The sequence below is a fragment of the Acipenser ruthenus genome, chromosome 1, assembly GCF_902713425.1.
Source record: "Acipenser ruthenus chromosome 1, fAciRut3.2 maternal haplotype, whole genome shotgun sequence".
NCBI classification, from domain to species: Eukaryota; Metazoa; Chordata; class Actinopteri; order Acipenseriformes; family Acipenseridae; genus Acipenser; species Acipenser ruthenus.
The window spans coordinates 96128442-96153386 of NC_081189.1; the positions used below are offsets into that span (position 1 = coordinate 96128442).

Sequence of the window (24945 nt, forward strand, 5' to 3'; positions counted from 1 at the left end):
ATTATTATTATTATTATTATTATTGACAGTAGCAATTTTTATTCAGTCAAAAAGCAATTGCTTTAAAAAAAGTGAGGCTTGTTCGTCTAATTTTTGATCTATTCCTTCAAACGGGGGACACTTAAGAACATAAGAACATAAGAAAGTTTACAAACGAGAGGAGGCCATTCAGCCCATCTTGCTCGTTTGGTTGTTAGTAGCTTATTGATCCCAGAATCTCATCAAGCAGCTTCTTGAAGGATCCCAGGGTGTCAGCTTCAACAACATTACTGGGGAGTTGGTTCCATACCCTCACAATTCTCTGTGTAAAAAAGTACCTCCTATTTTCTGTTCTGAATGCCCCTTTATCTAATCTCCATTTGTGACCCCTGGTCCTTGTTTCTTTTTTCAGGTCAAAAAAGTCCCCTGGGTCGACATTGTCTATACCTTTTAGGATTTTGAATGCTTGAATCAGATTGCCGCGTAGTCTTCTTTGTTCAAGCCTGAATAGATTCAATTATTTTAGCCTGTCTGCATACAACATGCCTTTTTATACTTACCATATCCCAAGAAGATTTAGTGGTAACTCAACCTCAACGAGTTAAAGTCTTGGCTTGTTTATCTTCAATTGCTTAAAAATAAATTAAAATATATGAGATCGAACAACAGAGGGCGCCTAGGAGCAAGGATGGCAAAGATTGATAAGTTTCTTGAATGCTAATAATACTGTAGTACTAAAATGCTAGTAATACTGTAGTACTAACATCCTGAAAAAAGTCCAAGTGCGAAACTGAGCACATACAGTACTTGGATTACCTAATGTAAATGTTATACCTTCTGTGCTGATTTGGGCTTGGCAGCCCCAGCGGACGGGAAACCCCACCGTTTAATATGTGATCCACGTATTCTGGTGAATAAGCGCATCATTTAAAATATAAAATATGGACGGTCTTCTATGTGTGTGCTAGATTCTAGGCTACAAAGTGGATGTTATAATATTACTGAATCACACAGTTAACATGTAGTTGTACTGCATTTTTTATTAATTTATCATTTTATGTAATAGCATCAGAATATAATTTTCCTTTCAACGGGGTGCTTAATTTCAGAAAGGAGGTGTACTATTAAAGACTGCAATATGATAGGCGGAATGCTGCATAGGAATTTCATTTACTGGAGTGGGTGAAAAGTAACTCTGGATTCAGTTATGCTGCTGGCACATTTCTGAACATTAATTCTGCTGCGGGGAAAAATAGCCATGGATTTTCTGAAATTAGATTTTCCGTTAAGGGAAAATGCAGCTTTACTTAGAAATAAAAAATAAATAAATAAAAAAAAAACTATATTTGTTCGACTTTTGGTTAGAAAAAAAAACACTAATATATAACTAATTGTGCCATTGCCTGCCAATTCAGCAACACATGTTTTGTTTCTAACCTTACTCTCTCCAGATTACGTTTAAATGCTGCAATGGAATATTTAACTGATATTAAAAATCCATATTATCGATGATGCCTTTAATAGGAAATGTTTACTGCACCCCACCTCTTGAGCGTTTGTGAACTGACATAATTTGCTTTGTTCACGTGGTATTGGGTCACCGTTCGATTCGTTTTGGCCTTATAACAAGATGAAAGGATAGCCCTAACAAATACTGTACGCTTTTATGGTACCCTTTAAACTGAGCGATCAAGTTCAGCTCTGGTTACGTGCATTGGGACAGAAAGGAGGAGGGGTGGAGAGAGCGAGAGACTGCAATATCATTTGTGAATCGTTCAGAGTGCTGCAGATACAGATTGCAAACACATGCAGTGCAAATGCAGGTGAAAAAGAGACGCGCAGGCTGAGAATGCAGGTCTTGGAACGGTTTAATTCTTGGGGTCTTAACTACAAGTCTCTAGCATTTTTTGGAATTACAGTTTTCCACCATTTACTTAAACAGCTCAATTGGTCTGTTATGACCAGCAGCTGATTACATTTTAGAGAAACATTTTTACATTTTAATTACTGGATGAAAATACATCTCATCACTTGGGTATTTGTATATTCAGCTACAAGGTAAGAAGACGAACTGTTTTGTAAAGTATCAGTAGTTTGGAATGAATATGACTTGGTTCTGCAAGGGGGAACTGCAAATTAAGTATAGACTGCCATACGAGACTGGGATATAAAACAGAAGAAAGCATTTGGAGGTGCATTAGTTTTTGTGTTTGTTTGTGTCTACAAACCAGAGGACTTGGATAAAGTAGAATTGGTTGGTGGATGAACAGGACATGTTTTGCTTGTGAAAATTTGTTTTACACGCCGATTCAAGTGAAAAAAAAAAATCTCAGCAGCCAACATGACTCATGAAAGAACCTACGAGTGCAAATTGCAAGGTTGGTGAAAAAAAGAAAAGAAAAAAGTGCTTTATAACAACGTTAACTAAACACGAGGATTCTTGAGCTGTATATGCTATTATTTTTGATAACGTGTAAATCATCTGAAACGCTATGAGAAGACGCACGGGTTTAAAGTCACATGCATTCTAAACCGCTCTTGAGAAAAAAGACTACATAATTAAGTACGAGTGCAGGTATAAGTATAACTGATTTTAGAGCATTTATTATCAATATAATATTTTTTTTTTTTTAAAAAATCAAGACTGCAAACACAAACCAAATTATTGTATACAACCATGAGGACTATTGGTGCAGTGGACTATTTATGCTTCTGGCTGATCATCCTGCAGCTCTTGCTGACTCAGGCAGCTGCTAAGCAAGTACTGCGATATCGGCTGGCAGAGGAAGGACCGTCTGATGTTCGGATAGGGAACGTAGCCTCAGACCTAGGAATCGTAGCTGGTTCTGGCGAGGTCACTTTCACTCTTGAATCAGGATCTGATTATTTTAAAATTGACAACATCACTGGGGAGCTGAGTACTAATGAACGAAGAATTGACAGAGAGAAATTAGCACAGTGCCAAATGATATTTGATGAAAATGAGTGCTTTGTAGATTTCGAAGTGTCTGTAATAGGTCCGTCTCAAAGCTGGGTTGATCTGTTTGAGGGAAAGGTGATCATTTTAGACATAAATGACAACACTCCGACTTTCCCATCCCCTGTACTAACTTTGTCTGTGGAAGAGAACAGACCTATAGGAACACTGTACTTGCTGCCCACAGCTACTGATAGAGATTTTGGCAGGAATGGAATAGAGAGGTATGAGCTTATACAGGATACTGGGGATACAGGTAGACGAGCTTCTGGGGGTCGTACAGATAACGGGGATAGCTATTCAGGCAAAAGAAGGTTTGATGCTGATGGGGTAGGGAGAAGCAGTGTTTTTGAACTTCAAGTTGCTGACACTAGTGATGGAGAGAAGCAACCACAACTGATTATTAAAGGGGCACTGGATAGAGAGCAGAGTGACTCTTATGAACTAACACTGCGTGTCAGAGACGGTGGCGAACCCTCTAGGTCCTCCCAAGCTATCCTCCGCGTTTTGATTTCTGATGTGAATGACAATAGCCCCCGTTTTGATAAAAGCATCTATGAAGCTGACTTAGCAGAGAACAGCACTCCAGGGACACCTATACTACAGCTAAAAGCCACAGATGCAGATGTTGGGGTAAATGGGCAAATAGAGTATGTATTTGGGGCAGCCACAGAGTCAGTACGCAGACTGCTTAGACTAGATGAAAATTCCGGCTGGTTAAGTGTTTTGCATCGCATAGATAGAGAAGAGGTAAGCCAGCTACGCTTCACAGTAATGGCAAGGGACAGGGGACAGCCCCCCAAAAATGATAAAGCCACAGTTGTCTTAAACATCAGAGATGAAAATGATAATGTGCCAGTAATAGACATCAGGAAAATTGGTCGAATAACTTTAAAAGATGGGATAGCTAATGTAGCAGAAGATGTGGTAGTAGATACCCCTATAGCTTTAGTACAAGTGTCAGATAGGGATCAAGGGGAAAATGGGGTAGTTACCTGCACAGTGGTTGGGGATGTCCCATTCCAGCTAAAACCTGCAAGTGAAATAGAAGGAGAACAGAATAAAAAAAAATATTTCTTGCACACTTCTGCCCCACTGGACTATGAAGCTACACAGGAGTACAATGTTGTCATTGTAGCAGTGGACTCTGGAAGTCCTAGTTTATCCAGCAATAATTCATTGACTGTAAAGGTTGGAGACACCAATGATAACCCACCGATATTTAGTCAAAATGTGGTCGAGGTGAGATTTGCTGAAAACAATGCACCAGGAGAAAGAGTGGCAACTGTGGTTGCAATAGATGCAGATAGTGGTAAAAATGCTGAGATTGCTTATTCTCTCGACCCCTCTGTATCTGGGATATTTTCTGTAGACCCAGATTCAGGTGACATCACAGTGAATACTGTTTTGGATCGAGAAGAGACTGAAATATATACATTTAAAGTGATTGCCAAAGACAAGGGCATTCCTACACTCCAGGGATCTGCTACTGTTGTTGTCCAGGTAGCAGACAAAAATGACAACGAGCCCAGATTTATGCAGGATGTTTTCACCTTTTATGTGAAGGAGAATCTACCACCTAACAGCCCCGTTGGGATGGTTACAGTAATGGATGCTGACAAAGATCACAATGCAGAAATGAGCCTCTTCACTGAAGAGGAGGATGATATTTTTTCCATTGAAAATAGTACTGGAACAATTTATTCCACCATGTCGTTTGACAGGGAGCAAAAGACCACCTACACTTTTAGAGTCAAGGCAGTTGATGGCGGAGATCCACCAAGGTCTGCTACAGCGACAGTATCTTTGTTTGTGATGGATGAAAATGACAATCCACCTACTGTTACCTTCCCTAGTAATAATTCATACATCCTCCTGCCACCATCGAGCAATGTGCGAACAATTGTTGCTACAGTATTGGCAACTGATAGGGATACAGGAATTAATGCTAATTTAAACTATAGTCTGGTCGGGGGAAACCCATTTAAGCTGTTTGAGATCGACACAGAAAGTGGTGTAATTTCCTTGGTTGGGAAATTAGCTCAAAAGCACTATGGTCTGCATCGACTGGTTGTACAAGTTAATGACAGTGGTCTACCTTCCCAGTTCACAATATCCCTTGTCCATGTATACGTTAATGAGAGTGTGTCCAATGTCACAATTGTGGAAGCTCAAATCTCAAAGAGCCTACACACATCTTTGACACAAGACATTGCAGGTGATCCAAGCTATGATTTAGGGAAGCAAAGACTTAGCATAGTAATTGGTGTGGTAGCTGGCATTATGACTGTAATCCTTATAATACTGGTTGTGGTCATGGTACGATATTGTAGACCAAAGAATAAAAACGGATATGAAGCTGGTAAGAAAGACCATGAAGATTTTTTTACTCCACAGCCGCATGATAAGAATAAAAAGCCTAAAAAGGACAAAAAGAACAAAAACTCAAAACAAGCTCTGTACAGCAGCATAGTAACCGTCGAAGCTTCAAAACCTAATGGACAGCGATATGACGGTGTCAATGAGAAACTGTCAGACAGCCCAGGCATGGGTCGCTATCGATCTGTGAATGGAGGCCCAGGGAGTCCTGACCTGGCAAGGCATTACAAATCAAGCTCGCCTCTGCCAACAGTTCAACTTCACCCACAGTCACCAACTGCTGGGAAAAAGCACCAGGCTGTGCAGGAGCTGCCCCCTGCCAACACTTTTGTAGGAACAGGCGATAACATTTCCATTGGATCTGACCACTGTTCTGAGTACAGCTGCCAAACCAACAACAAGTACAACAAGCAGGTAAGAGATGACATTTGACACTGTAACCACTAGTATTTTTAGATTACTGTAATTAATGACTGTCCTGTATTTATTTCCTGGTTTATTAACTGTAGTTTAAAATCACAAACCTGCAGTTCTGCAGTCCAGTGGTACATGAAATACTGTGCTAGGTTATGACCTGTATTGACCTAAGACATCTCTACCAGATAGTGAATAACTTGGTGGATTTTCACATACTTTTCTGAGAGAGAAATACTGACCCAGCAGTGCACAGAACCATCACACCGGTACACCGTTGCTTTAGACAGCACTAGGTAATCAAGCATATGTAGCTACAGCTGTATTTTAATTATGGTTTCATTTCAGTTTAACCACCAAAGGATTTTTCACACCATGTAAGCAGTACAAACAACAAGATATTTAATGTTTAAATGAATGTCCTCAGAGTGCTTCTAGAATAATGCCAAACTCAGTGAACACATCAAGGTTAATATAGTGCAAAGTAAAACCTTTTATTCTACATTTGCTAAGAATAAAGACTAACGCTGTTGTTTCTTGTGTTTTCTATGGCACTGTGATTAATTATTAATTCTTTTTTGACTTGGTGTACGCTAATGCTCTTCATCTTCTGAGTGCGGCCTCCTGTATTTTTTAGTCAGGCAGCTTTTTTTGCTGCTCCGTGAGCGTAATGCACAGGATGCCTGAATAGATCAGACAACTAAACAATAAAGTATTTCAGTAGGATATTGCACTCTGAGTGCAAAACCGGTTGTCTCTTGTGTTTCTTCTGTGGCTGTCTCATGAAGTATTGATACCATACTTTCTACAATGTAGTACAGCTCTTGAATTTCTGAAGGCTGTATTTATTTATTTAACCTATTTTTAATATTACTTATTTATTATTACTTTACGATAAGTCAACACACCTATCAAAAATTCAGTGAGTAAAATCTAAATGGTGACATGAATGGTGAATCTTCCTAATATATAGCACAACTACTGTGTCATTGTAGATTATAAATGGCTGTAATCCTAACTTGCTGCAATTTATTTCATATTGTACTTTAGTAGAATAATTTGTAATTACTGTAAACTGTACTGTATTTAAATATTGACCTTGTATTGTAACTCTGTCCTGCCCTGTAATACATGTAAGTCACCTGGGATAAAGGCATCTGCCAAATAAATAAATAAATAAATAAATAAATAAATAAAGTACAGGTAGTGGACAAAAAAATGGAAACACCAATGTAAAGTCACTTAATAGGGCGTTGGGCCACTATGGTATCCCACTCTGTGGAGTTCTTGGTGGACCGTTTTTGATGAAATTGGCTGCTCGCACCACAGGTTGAAATTTACAGTCAATTGATCCGCAGTTGCTCGCCTGTTTTGCCTTGGACTTCGAATTAATGCACGGATATCATGATCCTGGAGGATGCACTTCCGCCCACTGTTGCCCTTTGCTGATGATGTCTTTCCCTCGGTGTTCCATGCCGACATCACCTTAGACACCGTTGCTCATGAAACATCAACAAGTTGAGCTGTCTTGGTCACTGAAGCTCCTGCCAAACGCTCCCCAACAATCACCCCTCTTTCAAAGTCACTGAGGTCTCCTCTTGCAGCCATGCTAGCCATAATTATAGGCAACCAGGCCTGTCCAGCATTTTTATACATTACCCTAAGCATACTGGGATGTTATTTGCTTAAATAATGCATGAGCCACACCTGTGTGGAAGCCCTTGCTTTCAATATACTTGGTGTCCCTCATGTACCCATCCATTTTTTTTTGCCACAGTGTTTAAACAGTGAATAATCTAGCATTGGCTTCAGAATTCTTGTGTGAAATGTTTATTTAAAACACAGTACATTTGCATGATAAGATGCTATGACAATGAAAATATCCTTTTGTGAAAACTGAGTACATTAATATGCTGTATTGTATCTCCTGACATTTATAAACACTGACAGATCAGATTTTTTTGACATGATGGGTAAAACCTTTAAAAAAGCACAAAGGATATGCTGTTGCATAAGAAAAAAAAGCAATGGAACACTTTCTACATAAAAACCTAAGATGTTAAAACTAGCCTTTTGAAATGTTTTTGATCTAAAGTTAATATACAGCATGCATTACCATAGTTTTATGTGTGTGGTTTTCCTGGTAAAAAAAAAAAAAAATCTCATACATTCTTGAATAGGTTCTGTTCTATATTGATTAGTTTCTGTTACTGTATTACCTTTGCAGTACACTATTTGATTAGATATTTGAGTCAATTTACTCTTCACTTACATGTATTATAGATTCCACTTTCCAGTAACCAAGTGATTTAAAGTATCCCGCCCATTCCCACTAACTGCAAGGTTTGATCTTTAATAGGGTTGCAGTGGTGGAGGCTAAGGAGCTAATGCATCACTTTATTAATTTTGGTATACTCGGTTCAAGGTTATTGGGCCCCTCAAAGCTAGATTTGTTCTGCACCATTTAAGGTAGATTATCGCAAATAGCGGTCTTTCTCCAAAGATTCCTATAATTATTGGACAATTTATTTAGGCTTAATAATGTTATGAAAGCATCCTTTGCTTTTTCTGAAGAGGGTTTGTTTGATGTCACATATTCAAAAACCTCACAGTATTCCGTGTACCAGCTAATAATTTCTCAAAATGAATACAACACTCAAGTAATGTTTCTAAATTGATTAACTGAATTTTTATAAACCCTTCAAAAAGCATTATGATGCTCCTGCTCGTTATGTTTGTATACTTGTTAACTGTGCTGTGTTGGTCTTTAATTCCTGTATACTTGTCAATGGAGAAATCCATGTTGACAGGCGATTGCAAGAAATGCTTCCAAATGCTTTAGAATGAGTTGTTTAAAATAATTTGTTCTGGTGACTTCTGTATAGTGTGTTTTATATTTTTAAAACATAAGGATAGGTGACTAAAGTCACGAAAATGTATGTGCTTGTTTAAAGATTCCACGCAACAGAAGGTATGCTCCAGTTACTACAGGTAATCTTGAGTGACTGTTCTGTCAATTTGGCTGTTCATTTTAATTAATAAGATGTTGTTTGACTGGACCAGTTTTCCGTTCATGAAAGTATAAAGAGGTTGAACTGAAGCTGAAGGTGGTTTTCTAATTACAAATAACACTGCATATGTCTTCATGTGCAAAAAACTGTTTTCTGATGCTTATTTAAAGTAATTCAATAACTCAGGCATGTGATTTGAGCTATGAAAGGTCAACTGTACTGTAGGTCCTTTTGGTTTAATGTTACTTCCTTTCCTGTTCTTTAGTTAAGGTTAATTAATATAATATGTAGATAGGTATCTAGGCAACTGAAGGAGTTTTCTGCACAAAGTGTATACCTGGTGGTAGTCACTTGAACAAGCATTGAGTCACCTGCAACCAAATGCAGAAATACAATATGAAGAGTCACAAGGCTGTTAAAAAGAAAACTGATACATGTCATTTCATGGGGATAGCCTTTACTGAAAAAACAAAAACAAAAAAAAACATCATTTTCTGTTGTGTAAAACAAATATATTCTACCAGAATGTAGATTTAGGGTCCTATCAAGCCTACAATTAGGGATCTTTATTTTTTATGTTTATTTTTTAAGGAGCATGCAAAATACCATAAGAAACAACTCACCTTTTTATCAATACATCTATGCTAGATCTTTTTGAGTTATTCTTTAGTTTCCAAAACATCTTCATGTGTGCTTGCTTGAATTGGTTATAGTGAATCAAAAATGAATCTCATACTAAACAATTGCAACTGATTTTGCAGACTGATTAGCACTAATCTTGGACTACCTTACCAAATATATAACATTAGGGAGTCCAAGACTAGTGCTAAGAGGGGCCTGTGAAACTAGCCATAGTATTTGTGATTTGCTTTTGCCAAGTTAAGCATGAAGCTCCCCCAGGTCTGAACTGGAGGATGTTAATGTCTAAAACAATATCTGATCAATATATAGACCTAATGGTTTTTGAGCACCTGCTGTTTCTCTGGAAGCTGTTCATTTACAAGCAGTAGTGTAGTACAACACAAGTAGAAAAGTGTTCCATGTTTTTTAATGATTTTATGAGCTTGTGAACCAAATTGGAATATTGATTACATTTGCCAAAATGCAACCTACTTAAACTAATGTAAACTAGGTTAGCTTGAATATTGCTTTGACAAGTGAATCTTATTTGTGCCATACTTTGACTACTTTTTAAAAGCTTTGCTTGCAGCGCACATAGTCATTTCTAAACTAATTAAATGTAATTTTCATTTTCTGTTATTAAGGAAGCCATTTTTTACTTTTAATTAATACTACTAATGAATCTGTTGAAATAGATGTGGTAATTACTTATTTTACTTTCATAATTAGTTTTACTTTTATAATATGACGAGTGCCCTACTTCAGTTTAAATCACTATTAGTTGCCAGGTTGGTCTTTTTTATGAACTGATGAGCATTTCAGTTTGCTTGTGCTTAGCCAATTCCAAGGACATCTTAGAATAACTACAGTCCCTATATATATATATATATATATATATATATATATATATACAGACGTGCTCAAATTTGTTGGTACCCCTCCACAAAAAACGAAGAATGCACAATTTTCTCTGAAATAACTTGAAACTGACAAAAGTAATTGGCATCCACCATTGTTTATTCCATATTTAATCGAAATCAGACTTTGCTTTTGATTTTTTATTCAACATAATATTGTAAATAATAAAACAAATGAAAATGGCATGGACAAAAATGATGGGACCGCTAACCTAATATTTTGTTGCACAACCTTTAGAGGCAATCACTGCAATCAAACGTTTTCTGTAGCTCTCAATGAGACTTGTGCATCTGTTAACAGGTAGTTTGGCCCACTCTTCCTGAGCAAACTGCTCCAGCTGTCTCAGGTTTGATGGGTGCCTTCTCCAGACTGCAAGTTTCAGCTCTTTCCATAGATGTTCGATAGGATTCAGATCAGGACTCATAGAAGGCCACTTCAGAATAGTCCAATGTTTTGTTCTTATCCATTCTTGGGTGCTTTTAGCTGTGTGTTTTGGGTCATTATCCTGTTGGAGGACCCATGACCTGCGACTGAGACAGAGCTTTCTGACACTGGGCAGTACGTTTCGCTCCAGAATGCCTTGAAAGTGTTGAGATTTCATTGTGCCCTGCACAGATTCAAGGCACCCTGTGCCAGGCGCAGCAAAGCAGCCCCAAAACATAACCGAGCCTCCTCCATGTTTCACTGTAGGTATGGTGTTCTTTTCTTTAAAAGCTTCATTTTTTCGTCTGTGAACATAGAGCTGATGTGACTTGCCAAAAAGCTCCAGTTTTGATTCATCTGTCCAAAGGACATTCTCCCAGAAGGATTGTGTCTTGTCAATATGCATTTTAGCAAATTCCAGTCTGGCTTTTTTATGTTTTTCTGTCAAAAGTGGAGTCCTCCTGGGTCTTCTTCCATGGAGCCCACTTTCGCTCAAAAAGCGACGGATGGTGCGATCAGAAACTGACGTACCTTCACCTTGGAGTTCAGCTTGTATCTCTTTGGCAGTTATCCTTGGTTCTTTTTCTACCATTCGCACTATCCTTCTGTTCAATCTGGGGTCGATTTTCCTCTTGCGGCCGCGCCCAGGGAGGTTGGCTACAGTTCCATGGACCTTAAACTTCTTAATAATATTTGCAACTGTTGTCACAGGAACATCAAGCTGCTTGGAGATGGTCTTGTAGCCTTTACCTTTACCATGCTTGTCTATTATTTTCTTTCTGATCTCCTCAGACAACTCTCTCCTTTGCTTTCTCTGGTCCATGTTCAGTGTGGTGCACACAATGATACCAAACAGCACAGTGACTACTTTTCTCCATTTAAATAGGCTGAATGACTGATGACAAGATTGGGGACATGTGTGATACTAATTAAAGAAACTAATTCGTTTGAAATATCACTATCATCCAATTATTTATTATCTTTTCTACGGGGTACCAACAAATGTGTCCAGGCCATTTTAGAATATCTTTGTAGAATAAGCAGTAATTCATCTCTTTTCACAGCTTCTTTGCTTTATTCTATGACATACCAAAGGCATGCAAGTATACATGATAAAATAGCTTTTAATTTCATTACTTTTCAGGAAGAATGAAGCATTATTTCAATGAGCTGTAAGGGTACCAACAAATTTGAGCACGTCTGTATGTGTGTGTGTTCTACCGATTAATATCATATCATTACTGCAAATTACTTTCCTTAATTCAACATAGCATACATTTATTATTATTAATCGGTGATATAGCAGACGCTTTTAGCCAAAGTGACTTACAGAGACTAGGGGGTGAACTATGCATCAACAACAACTGCTGCAATCACTTACAATAGGACCTTGGTTTTACATCTCATCCGAAGGATGGAGCACAAGGAGGTTAAGTGACTTGCTCAATGTCACACAGTTAGTCAGTGGTTGAGCTGGGATTAGGACCAGGGAGCTTCTGGTATCAAGCCCTTTTCTTCAACCACTGGACCACCAAGCCTCCTACATTTAAGCAACTAGATATACTGTAGTACTGTATAAGAAAAAAAAAATGTGCTTGTTTAAGTGTTCTTCATATGACAAAGTAGACGAGTAATGAGTTGCGATATAAAGTTCAATATGGTGCTCTATCCTCTTTTTATATCAAATGTAAAACCTGTTAAACAGGTAAATAGTGTTTTGTTTGTATCTATTTAATGAGGCAGTACAAGGAGTACTTGGTTAAATGTTTATCGCAAAACAGCATTTTGTGAGTTCCATAAATTCTTCAACAGTGCAAGTGCTCTTAACATTAACGCAAAAAATTATTTCCTTAGAGAAAATTAACATCTCCCACATCATACACTTTATTACAAACCCACATCAGTTAATATACTGTTCAAACTGAACTTGACAAAATAGGAAATATATTATTGCAGACCTGTTATAATTAAAAATCCTAGGGTTAGACACAAAAGCAATATAGCTGAGATTATTAGGAGTTGGTATTCACAGGTTTTTCTGCTGACAGTTGCTAATTTTACCAAATTTGTTTTTGCTGTGATTCACTGTGCAGCATTAGTTAAACAGCCTCAGTTGCTAAGACCTTGGTGAATTGCATTGGCTAGCATTTTTTTGCATATGCTTGCACAATTTAAATACATTAGTTTCAGTGTGGTGACTTATCTCTGTAATACAGCTACCTGAGCAGCAGTAAATGACGTAGCTCCAAGGAAAGGCTTGTCTGAGTGATGAGAGAGAAAAATAAATTGTTTCTTTCATGAAAATAACCTTTTAATGGAAATAATTTAAGTAGACATATTAGTTATGGTAAACAAAGTTATACAAATGCTTATGTCAGTGTGCTTTTGGTGAATTTTACAAAATGTAACTGCAAACAGAATCATTTTCTGTTTCTGATCAGCGTATGCACAATTAAGTAGGCTACTGTTTGGAATCTTCAGTCCTAAATGAGTACCTTCACAGCAGGCAAGACGCATTTAGTTAATTGTATTCTGGTCGTCAAAAAAAAAAAAAAAAAGATGAATGTCTTAATGTCCAACCCTTAATTATCCGTCACACTCCAATAAATGTCATACTGGCAAGGAACAGACACCAACAGGATGCACAGTATGTGTATTTAAATATCTGTCATACTCATTTAACCGGCACTTCAACTTCTTACAATGAATGATATTATTATTTATTATTTATTTCTTAGCAGATGCCCTTATCCAGGGCGACTTACAATCGTAAACAAAAATACATTTCAAAGAATCACAGTACAAGTATTAATACAATTAAGAGCAAGATAAAATACAATGACTTTGGTTCTAGCAAGTACAAGTATATGACAAAATATGATTCAATAACGGAGCAGATAGCAGTGTCAGTGATAGTTACATCAGGATATAATTAAATACAAAATACTACAGATTTGACAGATTACAGTACTCTAAAGTACAGTATTAAATGCAGTAAAATAGGGATCAGATAAGAGCAAGTAAAGCGCATTAAGGAAGAGTGATAAAGTGTCCAGAGGGAAAAGAAGAATTCTACAAGTGCTGTCTGAAGAGGTGAGTCTTGAGGAGGTCAGGGACTGGGCAGTCCCTGATCATTCTGCCCTGTGTCTGGGTTCACAGGGCAGAATGTCTGTGCAGGAAGAGATTGGCTTATGCTTGTGTACTGGTTGCCTTACGTTTTTGGGTCCCCCTCTGGCTCACTGAGAACCACCCTTGAGGAGGTGAGGCCAGCACTTCCTGGTCTCCAAGCTGGGAAGCCAGCTTCACGTGCCCCTAGAGGGATATGCAGTTGCAGAGGTTATAGAGGGGAGGATGGAGGAGCAAAATGGGCCCAGACATGTGGACGAGTTAAACTAGGGTATAAAGAGCAAGGTGATTGAAGGTAGATTAAAAAAAAAAAAAAAAAAATGAACATATGTTTCTCATCAGCAAGAGGATAAGGAAAAAGGGGATTGATCAGTTTATGCTAATATACAGGGTATAAATATGATTCATGATATTTTGAAGACAATTGATTACATTTAGCCCAACTGTCCCTAAACTTCAAAATAAGTTAAATATTGTCTTGACTATTGGTAAATGTGTTAAGTGTTTTATTTGATTGAAGCAAGTAGATGTATGCAAAGATTTGCTAATCTCAATATTATGCCAATTAACAAATAATAATAACAAAATATTCAGTAGTTACTGTAAAGTTTGAATTTGCATATCTAGTACTATATTTTGGCAAAGGGAACAATTTATCTCTTGTGAGATCTCAACGAGGAAAAAACAGATTCTGGAGCAGACTTACTTCTCAATATATTTTATTTGAATCTGGTAGCCCTGAAGCTATTTATTGATAGAAGTAGCTTTATTATCGTACATTTATTTGAGCAGCTTAAATCATCATTGTTTTTATATTATAGGGGTCCATGGTTGCTCCATTTTGAAATGGAAATTCATATTTCACATAGATTTTTGCATAGGAAATGGGGAAAAGCTTCAAGCTGATGATTACTTGTTTGTGTTTAAAGTACACTTAATTGTGGTGCCACAAAAGGAGGGTATGTATTAAAAGAGAAATGGCAGATATTTATAAATAGGCAAGTGGATATGTTTAATCAGTTGTTAAAACTTCAAACTCAAACATACAAATTAGGGGGCTCCCGAGTAGCGCATTCAGTAAAGGCTCTCCACGTGGAGTGCAGGATGTGCCCTATAGTCTGGACGTTGCGAGTTCGAGTCCAGGCTATTCCTTTGCCGACCGAGGACGAGAGCTTCCAGGGGGTGGTGCTCAATTGGCCGAGCGCGGCCCGGGGTGAGGGAGGGTTAGGTCGGCCAGGGTGTCCTCGGCTCACTGCACACCAGCGACCCCTGTAGTCTGGCCAGGGCGCCTGCGGGCTTGCCTGTAAGCTGCCCGAGAGCTGCGTTGTCCTCCGACGCTGTAACTCTTCTGTGGCTGCTTGGTGAGTCCGCAGTGTGGGAAAAAAAGCAGGTCGACTGACGGCACACGCTTCGGAGGACAGTGTGTGTTAGTCTTCGCCCTCCCGAGTCAGCGCAGGGGTGGTAGCGGTGAGCGGAGCCTAAAAATAATTGGCCATTTCCAAATTGGGGAGAAAATAATCAAAATAATTGGCAACGACTAAATTTATTTAAAAAAAAAAAAAAAAAAAAAAAAACTACAAATTAGGAAGTTAGATATAGTATAGAGAGAAAGTTACTAACATAGTATTATCTGCACTACAAAACATGGATATCTTCTATTGTAGCTGTATTAGGTAAAGCTTAAGCTTCATCTAAGGGAGTTACAATTGTTAGGTTTTGGTTGTTCTATGTATTGCCTTGTGACAATGGAATGGTTTATAACTAACAGTCTGTATCACCAATTATATTTAAACCAATTATATTATGTGGTTTTCAGGTTTAGTACACAGCTCAATGATTCCTTTGGTAAAGTAATTGTGGGTATATTATGCAATGCAAATTAACCAGTAGTCATTCCTGAACTTATAACATCGTTGACTTGGCTGTCATGTTGTGGTTATGTGATTGGTTGGCCATCAATGATGCGATATCATAATGCACTACAGTTTGGTTAAATAAATGTCACATTGGGTCTGTCTATTGCAACAGGAATCTGTCACCAATCTGTATTACTGACTTATTTTGATTAAAATTTGTATTAAAATCCAGGTCCTTAAAAAAAGAAAATACCAAAACAATTGACACAAATTAGCTATAACTAAGCGTATTACCGCACTAGTATAAAGTCCTCAACTACATCTCCTCATACACTTGATATGCTATTTAGTTATCAATTAATTATTGTATTCTCTTTTTCTACATGTATTCAATGGCTGAACTATCTCATGGAACATGCTTTGATTGTACAAATGTACATTTGTTTCAACTTCAGCTCATGATGCTTAATATATTGCTTTTCACAATTAATCTGATGCATACATCTTTTAATGTTTTAAAACACATTTGCTAATTTTACTTCTTTTGGTGTATTCAATTGTCTGCAGGGTTAATATCAACACTATGTATATTGCTATTCTCCTACACCTGGGAATAGCACACTGTCATCAATAAATAACAAGAGTACCCTATCTGCAAAATATGCAGGTTATAAACAAGTGCTCATGCGTGCCTGGGATTTCACGGCTGTTCATTTTGAACTTTTGATTGCAATACTGTTTAACAAGCTTAGATGATGCCCTGGCACTGGTGAGCTGTGACAAAGACAGCTCCCATAAGACTGCAGGCAGTTATCATAATGCAGCATTTTATACAGCGGCCAAATGTCAAGGAAAATGGACAACTTGTACCAGACACTAATGCCTAAGCATTGTTCTAAGGAGAATGTAGCAAGTGTCCTTAATGAAAATACCATTGAAATTGAAGTATTACAAGCACATCAAAATTTATAAAGAAAAGCAGGGCTTTTTACATGTACAGTATTGAAACATGTTAATATACTGCACGTACTGTATAAGATAGAAGTGTAGATTATTTAATGAAGAAATGGTTTTTGGTTTGTCAAATGTTGTTTTTTAAATAACATTCAAGCATGTTCACACATAATTGGTTAATTGATTTAGCTTAATCAGCTTTTATATTTTAAAACCACCAATCAACCACCGATGATTGATCCCACTAATCCGCTAATTGATTTCTGTATACATTTCCTTGCCTGCCTCTCACCAAATGTATGAGTCTACTCCTGGGAGGGGATAACAGTATGTGTCTGTGAATCAGTCTTTGTTGCATGATGTTTTGAAAAATATGGACCCAAGTTCAAAGCATATTTCTTCTAATTTGATATTTTTAAATATATTAGTTAGCTTATGTGAAGTTTACATGAAAATAGGGATCTTGTTTACATGCACGTATACTTCAATCTCTTCTTGAATGATGCATCCTCAGGGTTATATGAAAATTATAGAGGATTAAAGTAAATTATGCACAAACTTGAAAATGCATGTGAACCGTGACATTGACATTTTTCTGATTTCAATCATCCCTCTAGCCTATTTTAAGCTCTACAGGCTGGATCAGAATAGCTTTGCCGTTGCTTAGAATAAAGCACAAAGCATAAGTTAGTATTAGCCTTTAGCATGGTTCATTAGAATATGTCCCTAAATGAGATTAGCCGTGTATGAAACAGGCTGCAGAACATTCAAAAGCCATCCATCAAACGACAGGGAAGATGGCTGTCATCCACAATAACAACATGAGCAACAGCAGCATAGCTCTTCATCATCTAATGTATGAAATGGAATGGTGCGATATGCTTCAAAAGCCTTCAAGCTTAAAAAAACCCCAAAACATTTCTGCTTCCTAAAAATATACATTAAAGTCATAGAAAACAAAATGACTTCATATTAATGAATCTCACCTGTGAATGGAGCAACTATTAGTGCCTGAAGTAAATATTGTCAAAACCAAAATACTCTGTGGCTCTGCAAAATGAAGGTCATGGTTAGAAGACTTTACCAGATAGATGGTTAGACGTTATAGAGGTGAGTCATGGAGAATGTGGATACCTTTTTGGAAATTATAATTTTCCTCTGTATTTTCTTTCTCTTACATCTCTGTAGGTTTTGCCTGCTGTACTGTTTTATTGGTCTCTTAATATTTCCCACTGCACTGTTGGAAGTAATTTATTGCATACTTGGAGGAGGGGGTGGGGGGTGAGGGGTGCGTTTTATGTTCTTAATGGTGTTCACATACTGAGCATTTAAGAGGTTGTGGTTTGTTTCCAACCATGAAACAGAACCGAATTTTAAACTATGATTTATAAAATTAAAGAGTATACCATTATTGCTGTACAATATGGTTTAATGCTGTTGGAAGCATAATGTTATCTATTGATGCAATATGAATACATATAATGTGTTTGGGACTGGCTGACAATAATAGAGTGCATTCTTTGCTACCTCACAATCTTCAGATTGAGTACAACAAATAAGTTCAGTAGTATGACGTTTATAACTGTAACACAACAAGGAGAAGAGCCAACACAACATTTTGAAATCAGAATTTACCATGGAACATCATTCTGGGTTTCAGAACTGCTCTAGTTTTGTCCAGACCCTAATTTATTATGCTATGTTTCCATCTGCACCATTAAACAGTCTGTAAAACTCAACTCGGTCTAATATCAAACCGCAATCCAACCTGCAGACAGACATCTGCCACCCTGCAATTCCCAATTCAAAGCGGTTAGCAGCCAAACATGACTAATTTCACATCAATTGCAAGTGGCAGATGGAAACATAGCATTAATTAAACCACCGTTTGCCAGGAAATCACATAATTGATGCAACCCTGATAATTATTGACTCACAGACTCATATAAGGCATATTACTGTAAAAAAAAAAACATTCCCATGACAGCTACAGTAGTCATTTAAAAATATACCTAAAAAGGGTAGTTTATTAAAACCTAACGTAGTACCACTACACTGCCTTTCTCATTTCATTAGGTGGTATGGTCCTTGATACTTCATCGCGGAACTTTGGTATATTAACTTCAATTTTTAACAAAAGTGTATGCCTCATATATAAAGAGGACAGCAGTGTGGAGTAGTGGTTAGGGCTCTGGACTCTTGACCGGAGGGTTGTGGGTTCAATCCCCAGTGGGGGACACTGCTGTTGTACCCTTGAGCAAGGTACTTTACCTAGATTGCTCCAGTAAAAACCCAACTGTATAAATGGGTAATTGTATGTAAAATAATGTGATATCTGTATAATGTGAAATAATGTATAAAGTGATATCTTGTAACAATTGTAAGTCGCCCTGGATAAGGGCGTCTGCTAAGAAATAAATAATAATAATAATAATAATAATAAAGAGAAAGGCCAAACAACACCAAAGGTATTGTAACACGATTGCCACTCACACGGGTTCGTGCCCCTTTAAAAATACGACCCAGCACACAGAAATGGATTTTCTTGCGCGGTTGCGCTATTTTTTTAATAAAGACAAAAATAAAACAAATACACAAAATAAACACCTAGCTCTGTACGAGCACTAACTAACACACGGGAACACCCTTCCTAACACGGGACAGCTAAGCTGTTTTCCCGACTTTTCAAAAAACCTCAAACTTAAACACACTGGTTTGACACCGCACTTACTTTTTCTCTGGCTACTCGGAGACAGAGCACCTCTTTTGCCTCCTTCTACTCAGCCGCCTCGAGCAGACTGCCTGCTCTCCTTTTAAATCCCTCAATATCCCGTACATGAACAGATCTGGCGGATGATCATTAATAATACACCAATTAACAAATCAATTAGAAAATTAAATAAAACAATAAAGCAATACAAAACGGTGCATTCTCACATGTTTCTTTTTGCTTTTTCTTTGCAGGGAGGTTTCAACCCCCTCCCTGCCGTCTCTCACAACCCGCTATATTACAGTATAAATTACAGTATATATTACAGTATATATTACAGTATATATTACAGTATATATTGTACTATTTCATCAAAGCAGTCAAACATATCAACCAACATTAGGTGCATCCATTGGGGCTTTTTTTCTTGCAATTATAAATGTACAAATCTACAGCGGCTCATTGAGGCCATTTAAACACAAAAAACACAAAAAACCTGAAATCGAGATCACAAAATAATGAATCTCAGAATCTCAGGATCACGATTATTTATTCCAGGATCTCAAGGAAACATAAGTCATCACTGTTTTTCTGAGATCCTGGGATAAATTTGTCTCGTAATCATGAGATAAGAGAATGGTAATATCGAGATCCTGAGATTTAATTATCTTGTGATCTCGACATACAATTTTTTTTCCAGATGGTCTCAACGAACTGCTCTACATATCTATCTGTAATCGCAAATAAAATATCCGAAAATACATGCTTGCTTACTTGATATAATCGGCATGTTCTGACTGGCAAGCCAAAATTATCCAGCATATTTAAAATCAGAAAGCTCTGTAGATTTTTTTTTTTCTTTCCTAAGACCTGTGTGGATGTGTGATCTGTGACCAAACCAACTTGTTTTATTTAATTTCTATCTTGTTAATTCATCAGTGTCAAGCCCCGGATTTTGTTTAATGCAATTGTGTAGGGATCCCTGCAGATATGATATGTTCTCACATCTGAAATGGCCAAGACTGACATGTTTTGCCTAGTTTAATATCTCTCTCTCCATTTTGACTGATAGACATTTCTAGTTTGGGGTACAGATTTAGAGGTGAACTCTCAATCGCAGTAGAACATCATTTTCCAGTGGGATTCTGGGAAAGACAAGAAGCGACTCTTATTCATGGCAGCGACAGAATTTAGGTAAGACAAGATCTACATGAAACTTCCCCTTTTAACTCATTATTTTATAATTTACATGCATGGGCTCTACTTCATCAGAAAGAAAATATTGTTTATGTGTTACTCCCCCCCCCCCCCCCCCCCCCCCCTCCCCCAAAGGAATGTATATCTTTAGGGACACAAGCTTCCTCCGCCCTTAGAATCCTGTGAGCCAAATATGCAAAATCCAAATACTAATTGCAGCAAGAGCAGTTATAAATGACACTGCCAAGCTGAGTTATATCTCAGAAAACAAAACAAAAAATCCATTACACTGATTACAGACAAAAAAGACTAAAAGAACTGAGTGTCATCCTTTTAATGTACATATATTCTTAAATATGTACAAATATATATTAAAAAAAAAAAAAAAAAAAACCTGGGCCACGCAGACCTGTATAATAAAACAAGTCTGTCACTAAAATTCTCTTTTTAAGGTTAGCATTTTTTATTATTTTCAACATTAGCTGTAGCATAGCACTTTATTCTTCATAATTGTTCTGTATACTTTTCATATTAATTTTACTGTATAGTGGGAAGTAACATAACATCTAGCAATTTGTAATTCCCAAGCTAAAATCTCATACTATTCTATTCAATAAGTGATTGTCTTCAAAGGTTATAGTTTCAGTTGTATAGATTTCTGACAAGGCATATATTTTTCATGGGACAGTGGATTAATAAGTAAAACTCAGCATGTGTTTATTGGAGAGTTTTAAAACAGTCCAGACGACATAATATGAATGGTATTAATCTCAGATTTTTACTTTATTTAATCAAATTGTCGATTTAATTATGAAGTAGTTCATAATTAGGAAGCAAAATTACATTCCAATTATTGTGGAAAGAAAATTACTTGGAACTGGTATGTATTTTTTCAGTACCATGCACTAAATATGCTTCTAAAATCTATGTTTTCAGAGCCTGAGGTCGCAAGCAGATGAGGTGAATTCACAGTTGGTTGGTCTCATGTGAATACAGTATATATTTAAATTGTAGTTATTGTCCATTTAGCCTTATGGAAGTATTCGACACATTTATGGTGTGAATGCTTTATTCTTTTAAACTCTCAAATAAATGTAGTGCCATCTCTACTTCATGTAAATCAAGGACATGACTTTACAATTGGTGACCTTGTAATTCATTTTTAAACTGCACCGCTATCACAACCAACATGACTGTTTAAACTCGAATCCTCAGTGTTTCATATCTTCAGTCTACTTAATGTTTCTATGGTAATGGTCACTTGACTTGGCCACTAACTGTAGATGGCAAAGGGATCTGAAAACTTTAACCTTTATATCACCTGTTTAATTCCAGCTGTAGGCAACAGTGATTGCAATCTTTTCTATTTGATTGCCATGTTGAGGACAAATTGGAAATGAGTCCTGGTAGACATCACAAAGGCACCTTCAACGCAGCACTAATTTGTAAACAATCAAATGTTTTCTGTCTGTAATGATTAAATGTAATGTCATTCATGTGCTTTATGAAAAAAAAATTCTAGTGCTGTATACTGTATTCTAGTGCTGTATACTGTACTGTATAACTGCGTACGTTTAAGTGCTTTAATACTTAAGACCTCATCTGCTGCAGAACACTAGTCGCTGTGTAGAAGATACCTGATATACACTCATTTAAATTTATTTCAGCAATGTCTGATAACTATATGTTTGGAACTGCAGCAAACATGTACAGTTCAAAACTGGAATAGCAAAGGTTGTACCCTCCGAAGTACCTAAGTATTACAGAACTGAAATGCAGTGGTCTCAGAGTAGCATACCAGTAGTGCACCTTTAGTATTCAACTAGTAATGCATTGAACATTAAACTACATATTTAGTGTTACATTAAACTAGTATTTAGTGTTAAAAATGTTTATCGTTTACAAATGTTTTTTGTAAAGCTTTTTTTTTTGGGGGGGGGGTTGAGAGAATTTGCTGAAATCAGGTAAAATACGCAATGCATTGTTCACTGTATTCTGTTTTTGTAAACACTTTATAGTTGAGTAATTTCCTACTGAGCAGCTCTTCAGCATGCAAAATAAATCTGTTGACGCAACTGTTAAATACAAATATTTCCATATGCTGTGGTGAAACAAATTCATCAGTCAGGAGCCCCCACTTCAACAGAATAATGTCGTGCTACAGTATTTATACTGTTGCCCTGATGGTTAGCAAAGGTTCTTCTGGATTGGCAGATAGTGTTTGATTAACAGCCAGCTGTGACTCCAGGGCTACAAGTAAGTCTGATGCAGTGGTGGCTGGTGGCCAACAAAAATGGGGAAGTATAAAATAGGCAGAGGGCTAGGGGTCCCCATTAGCCCCTAGAAGCAGTGTAATCTTATTGTATTCTGACTGACAACACTTTTCATATTATTATTATTATTATTTATTATTATTATTATTATTATTATTATTATTATTATTATTATTAGTAGTCGTAGTAGTATGAAATAGGATGCAACAAGTTAGGAATACAACAAGTTATATCTACAATGACATATTAGTAGTGCAATAGTGCAAGGATATAGTGCATCAGCTGAGGATCTAGTAACGTGCTTTGTCAGGCAAGATGTTTTTAAAAGTTTCCTACTGTTGTGATGGATTTCCTTTTTTTTCTGGCCACTTTTTAAAATCTCCTTCAGAAAGTTGAATGCATAACTGAATGATGCAATTTCCATTATTCAACAATGAACTCATAATCGAGCACACTCAGTAGCAGTGCTTCAGCAGGGGGCGGGAAGGTTTGAGTTTCTCATCCAATTAAAACCTGTGCTCAGATTACTTAATCTGCTACTGCCAGTGCTGTATTAAATAGCAGATAGGTGTTTGAAAACTGTTTAAAAACTATTTACAAAAATACAGCCCTATACTATACAAGAGCTGTGTTCGGAGGTTCTTTCGCCAGCCAGGAATTCGAAGGTAGTTATTAACCTTCGAAGGTTCATCAGGTAGTGTTTGACAGTGTGTGAATACTATAAATCTGATCTTTTGATTTGCATGTTCATGTGTATTACACCATTCCATGAAATTCCTGAAAGCAGGGTCCCATTTTGTAAAACAAAAAGCAGCTCATTATGTGTCTTTTTTCTTATTGAAACTGAATTTACACTAAACAAACAGAAATATACATACACTACACAGAACTCATGCATACATTTTTTTTCTATACAACAACATACAACAAAAATATACAACAAAAACACCTGCTTATTCTATTTATTTAAGCAAATACAAACATACCAGGGCTCCAACAAGTCAGGATAAAATAACTGAATACAGAATAATTAACCAAAACAGCATTATTTACAACCAACATAACCCGCTACTTTTGGTAAATCCAGCCACAATCAAAGCAAACAGATTTTCAGATATTCAATACCCAATACTAACTGCCTTGCTATTTTTGTTTACGTTGTTTTTAGCATATAATTAAATTACTTATAAACAGCACATTGTACAGTTTTCTTATAAGTTTGGTTTACCAGCGATATTTCACTTTTTTTAAACTCTTGTAGCTCATCTAAATCTCGAGGTTCTTAAACACTTGACTGATTCTGTTGTTGATTTTGTTCCTTGAAAATGTGTTACATTTACTAAAATAAAAATAATAATAAAAATGCTTTTAAAAAGAACAAATACCCACATTTTTTAGATTGTATTGATTTTTTAGTATTACTATGGAGGACAGCTGCTATAAGATTGTTACCTTTATTAAAAATGTGCACAGATTAATCTACCGATTTAATCAACTAATGGCCATAAATTAACTGATCAAAATTTTTAATTGAGTGACAGCCCTAATATATATATATATATATATATATATATATATATATATATATATATATATATATATATAAAATAACATATGTTAAGGGTGAAACCTGGTGGTCTGGCGAGTCTAGTTTTGCCTGGGCCAATCTAGTTTCGCCAAGGGCTTGTGGGCAAATCCCATAGTTACCACTTTTTTTTGACACTCGCCCGCGTCCAATCGGACGAATCTAGATTGTCCCTGAACTTGAAAAAGACGACTGGGCGATACCCATATTTTGAAGGTTTTCACTGAATTACGGGGCTAGCCCGGGCGAGTCTAGTATCGTCCAATGCTTCAAAATCGATGCTGGGCAAATCTGGTTCACCCATGCCATTAAATTTGGGCGAGACTAGTTTCGTCCAAAGCTTCAACATCGATGCTGGGCCAATCTAGTTTTGCCTATGCCAATTATTTGGGCGAGTCTATTTTGCATTTCTACACTTTCACCTGCCAGCTTCCAAGTGCGTGCCAGGGTACCTGCCTCGCCTCCACTTCTGACAACAATGCGACTGTGTTCTGGGTTTCCAGCGGCGGTGCAGAAAAGGCA

At 37.0% G+C, this 24945-nt stretch overlaps 1 protein-coding gene across 3 annotated transcripts in view; it reads left to right on the forward strand.

Moving 5' to 3' along the window:
* Nucleotides 1-1575: 1575 nt before the first annotated feature.
* LOC117420401 (protocadherin-7-like) overlaps nt 1576-24945 on the forward strand; it is a 190153-nt gene continuing 166783 nt past the window's right edge. For 2 of the 3 annotated variants that reach the window (XM_034033824.3, XM_034033825.3), the window contains exon 1: nt 1577-5749. In XM_034033824.3, coding sequence (XP_033889715.3) covers nt 2657-5749 — 3093 coding nt within the window. In that variant the 5' untranslated portion in view covers nt 1577-2656. Of the gene's footprint in view, nt 5750-24945 lie in introns of all 3 variants that reach the window. The other variant, XM_034033828.3, reaches the window with a different exon arrangement.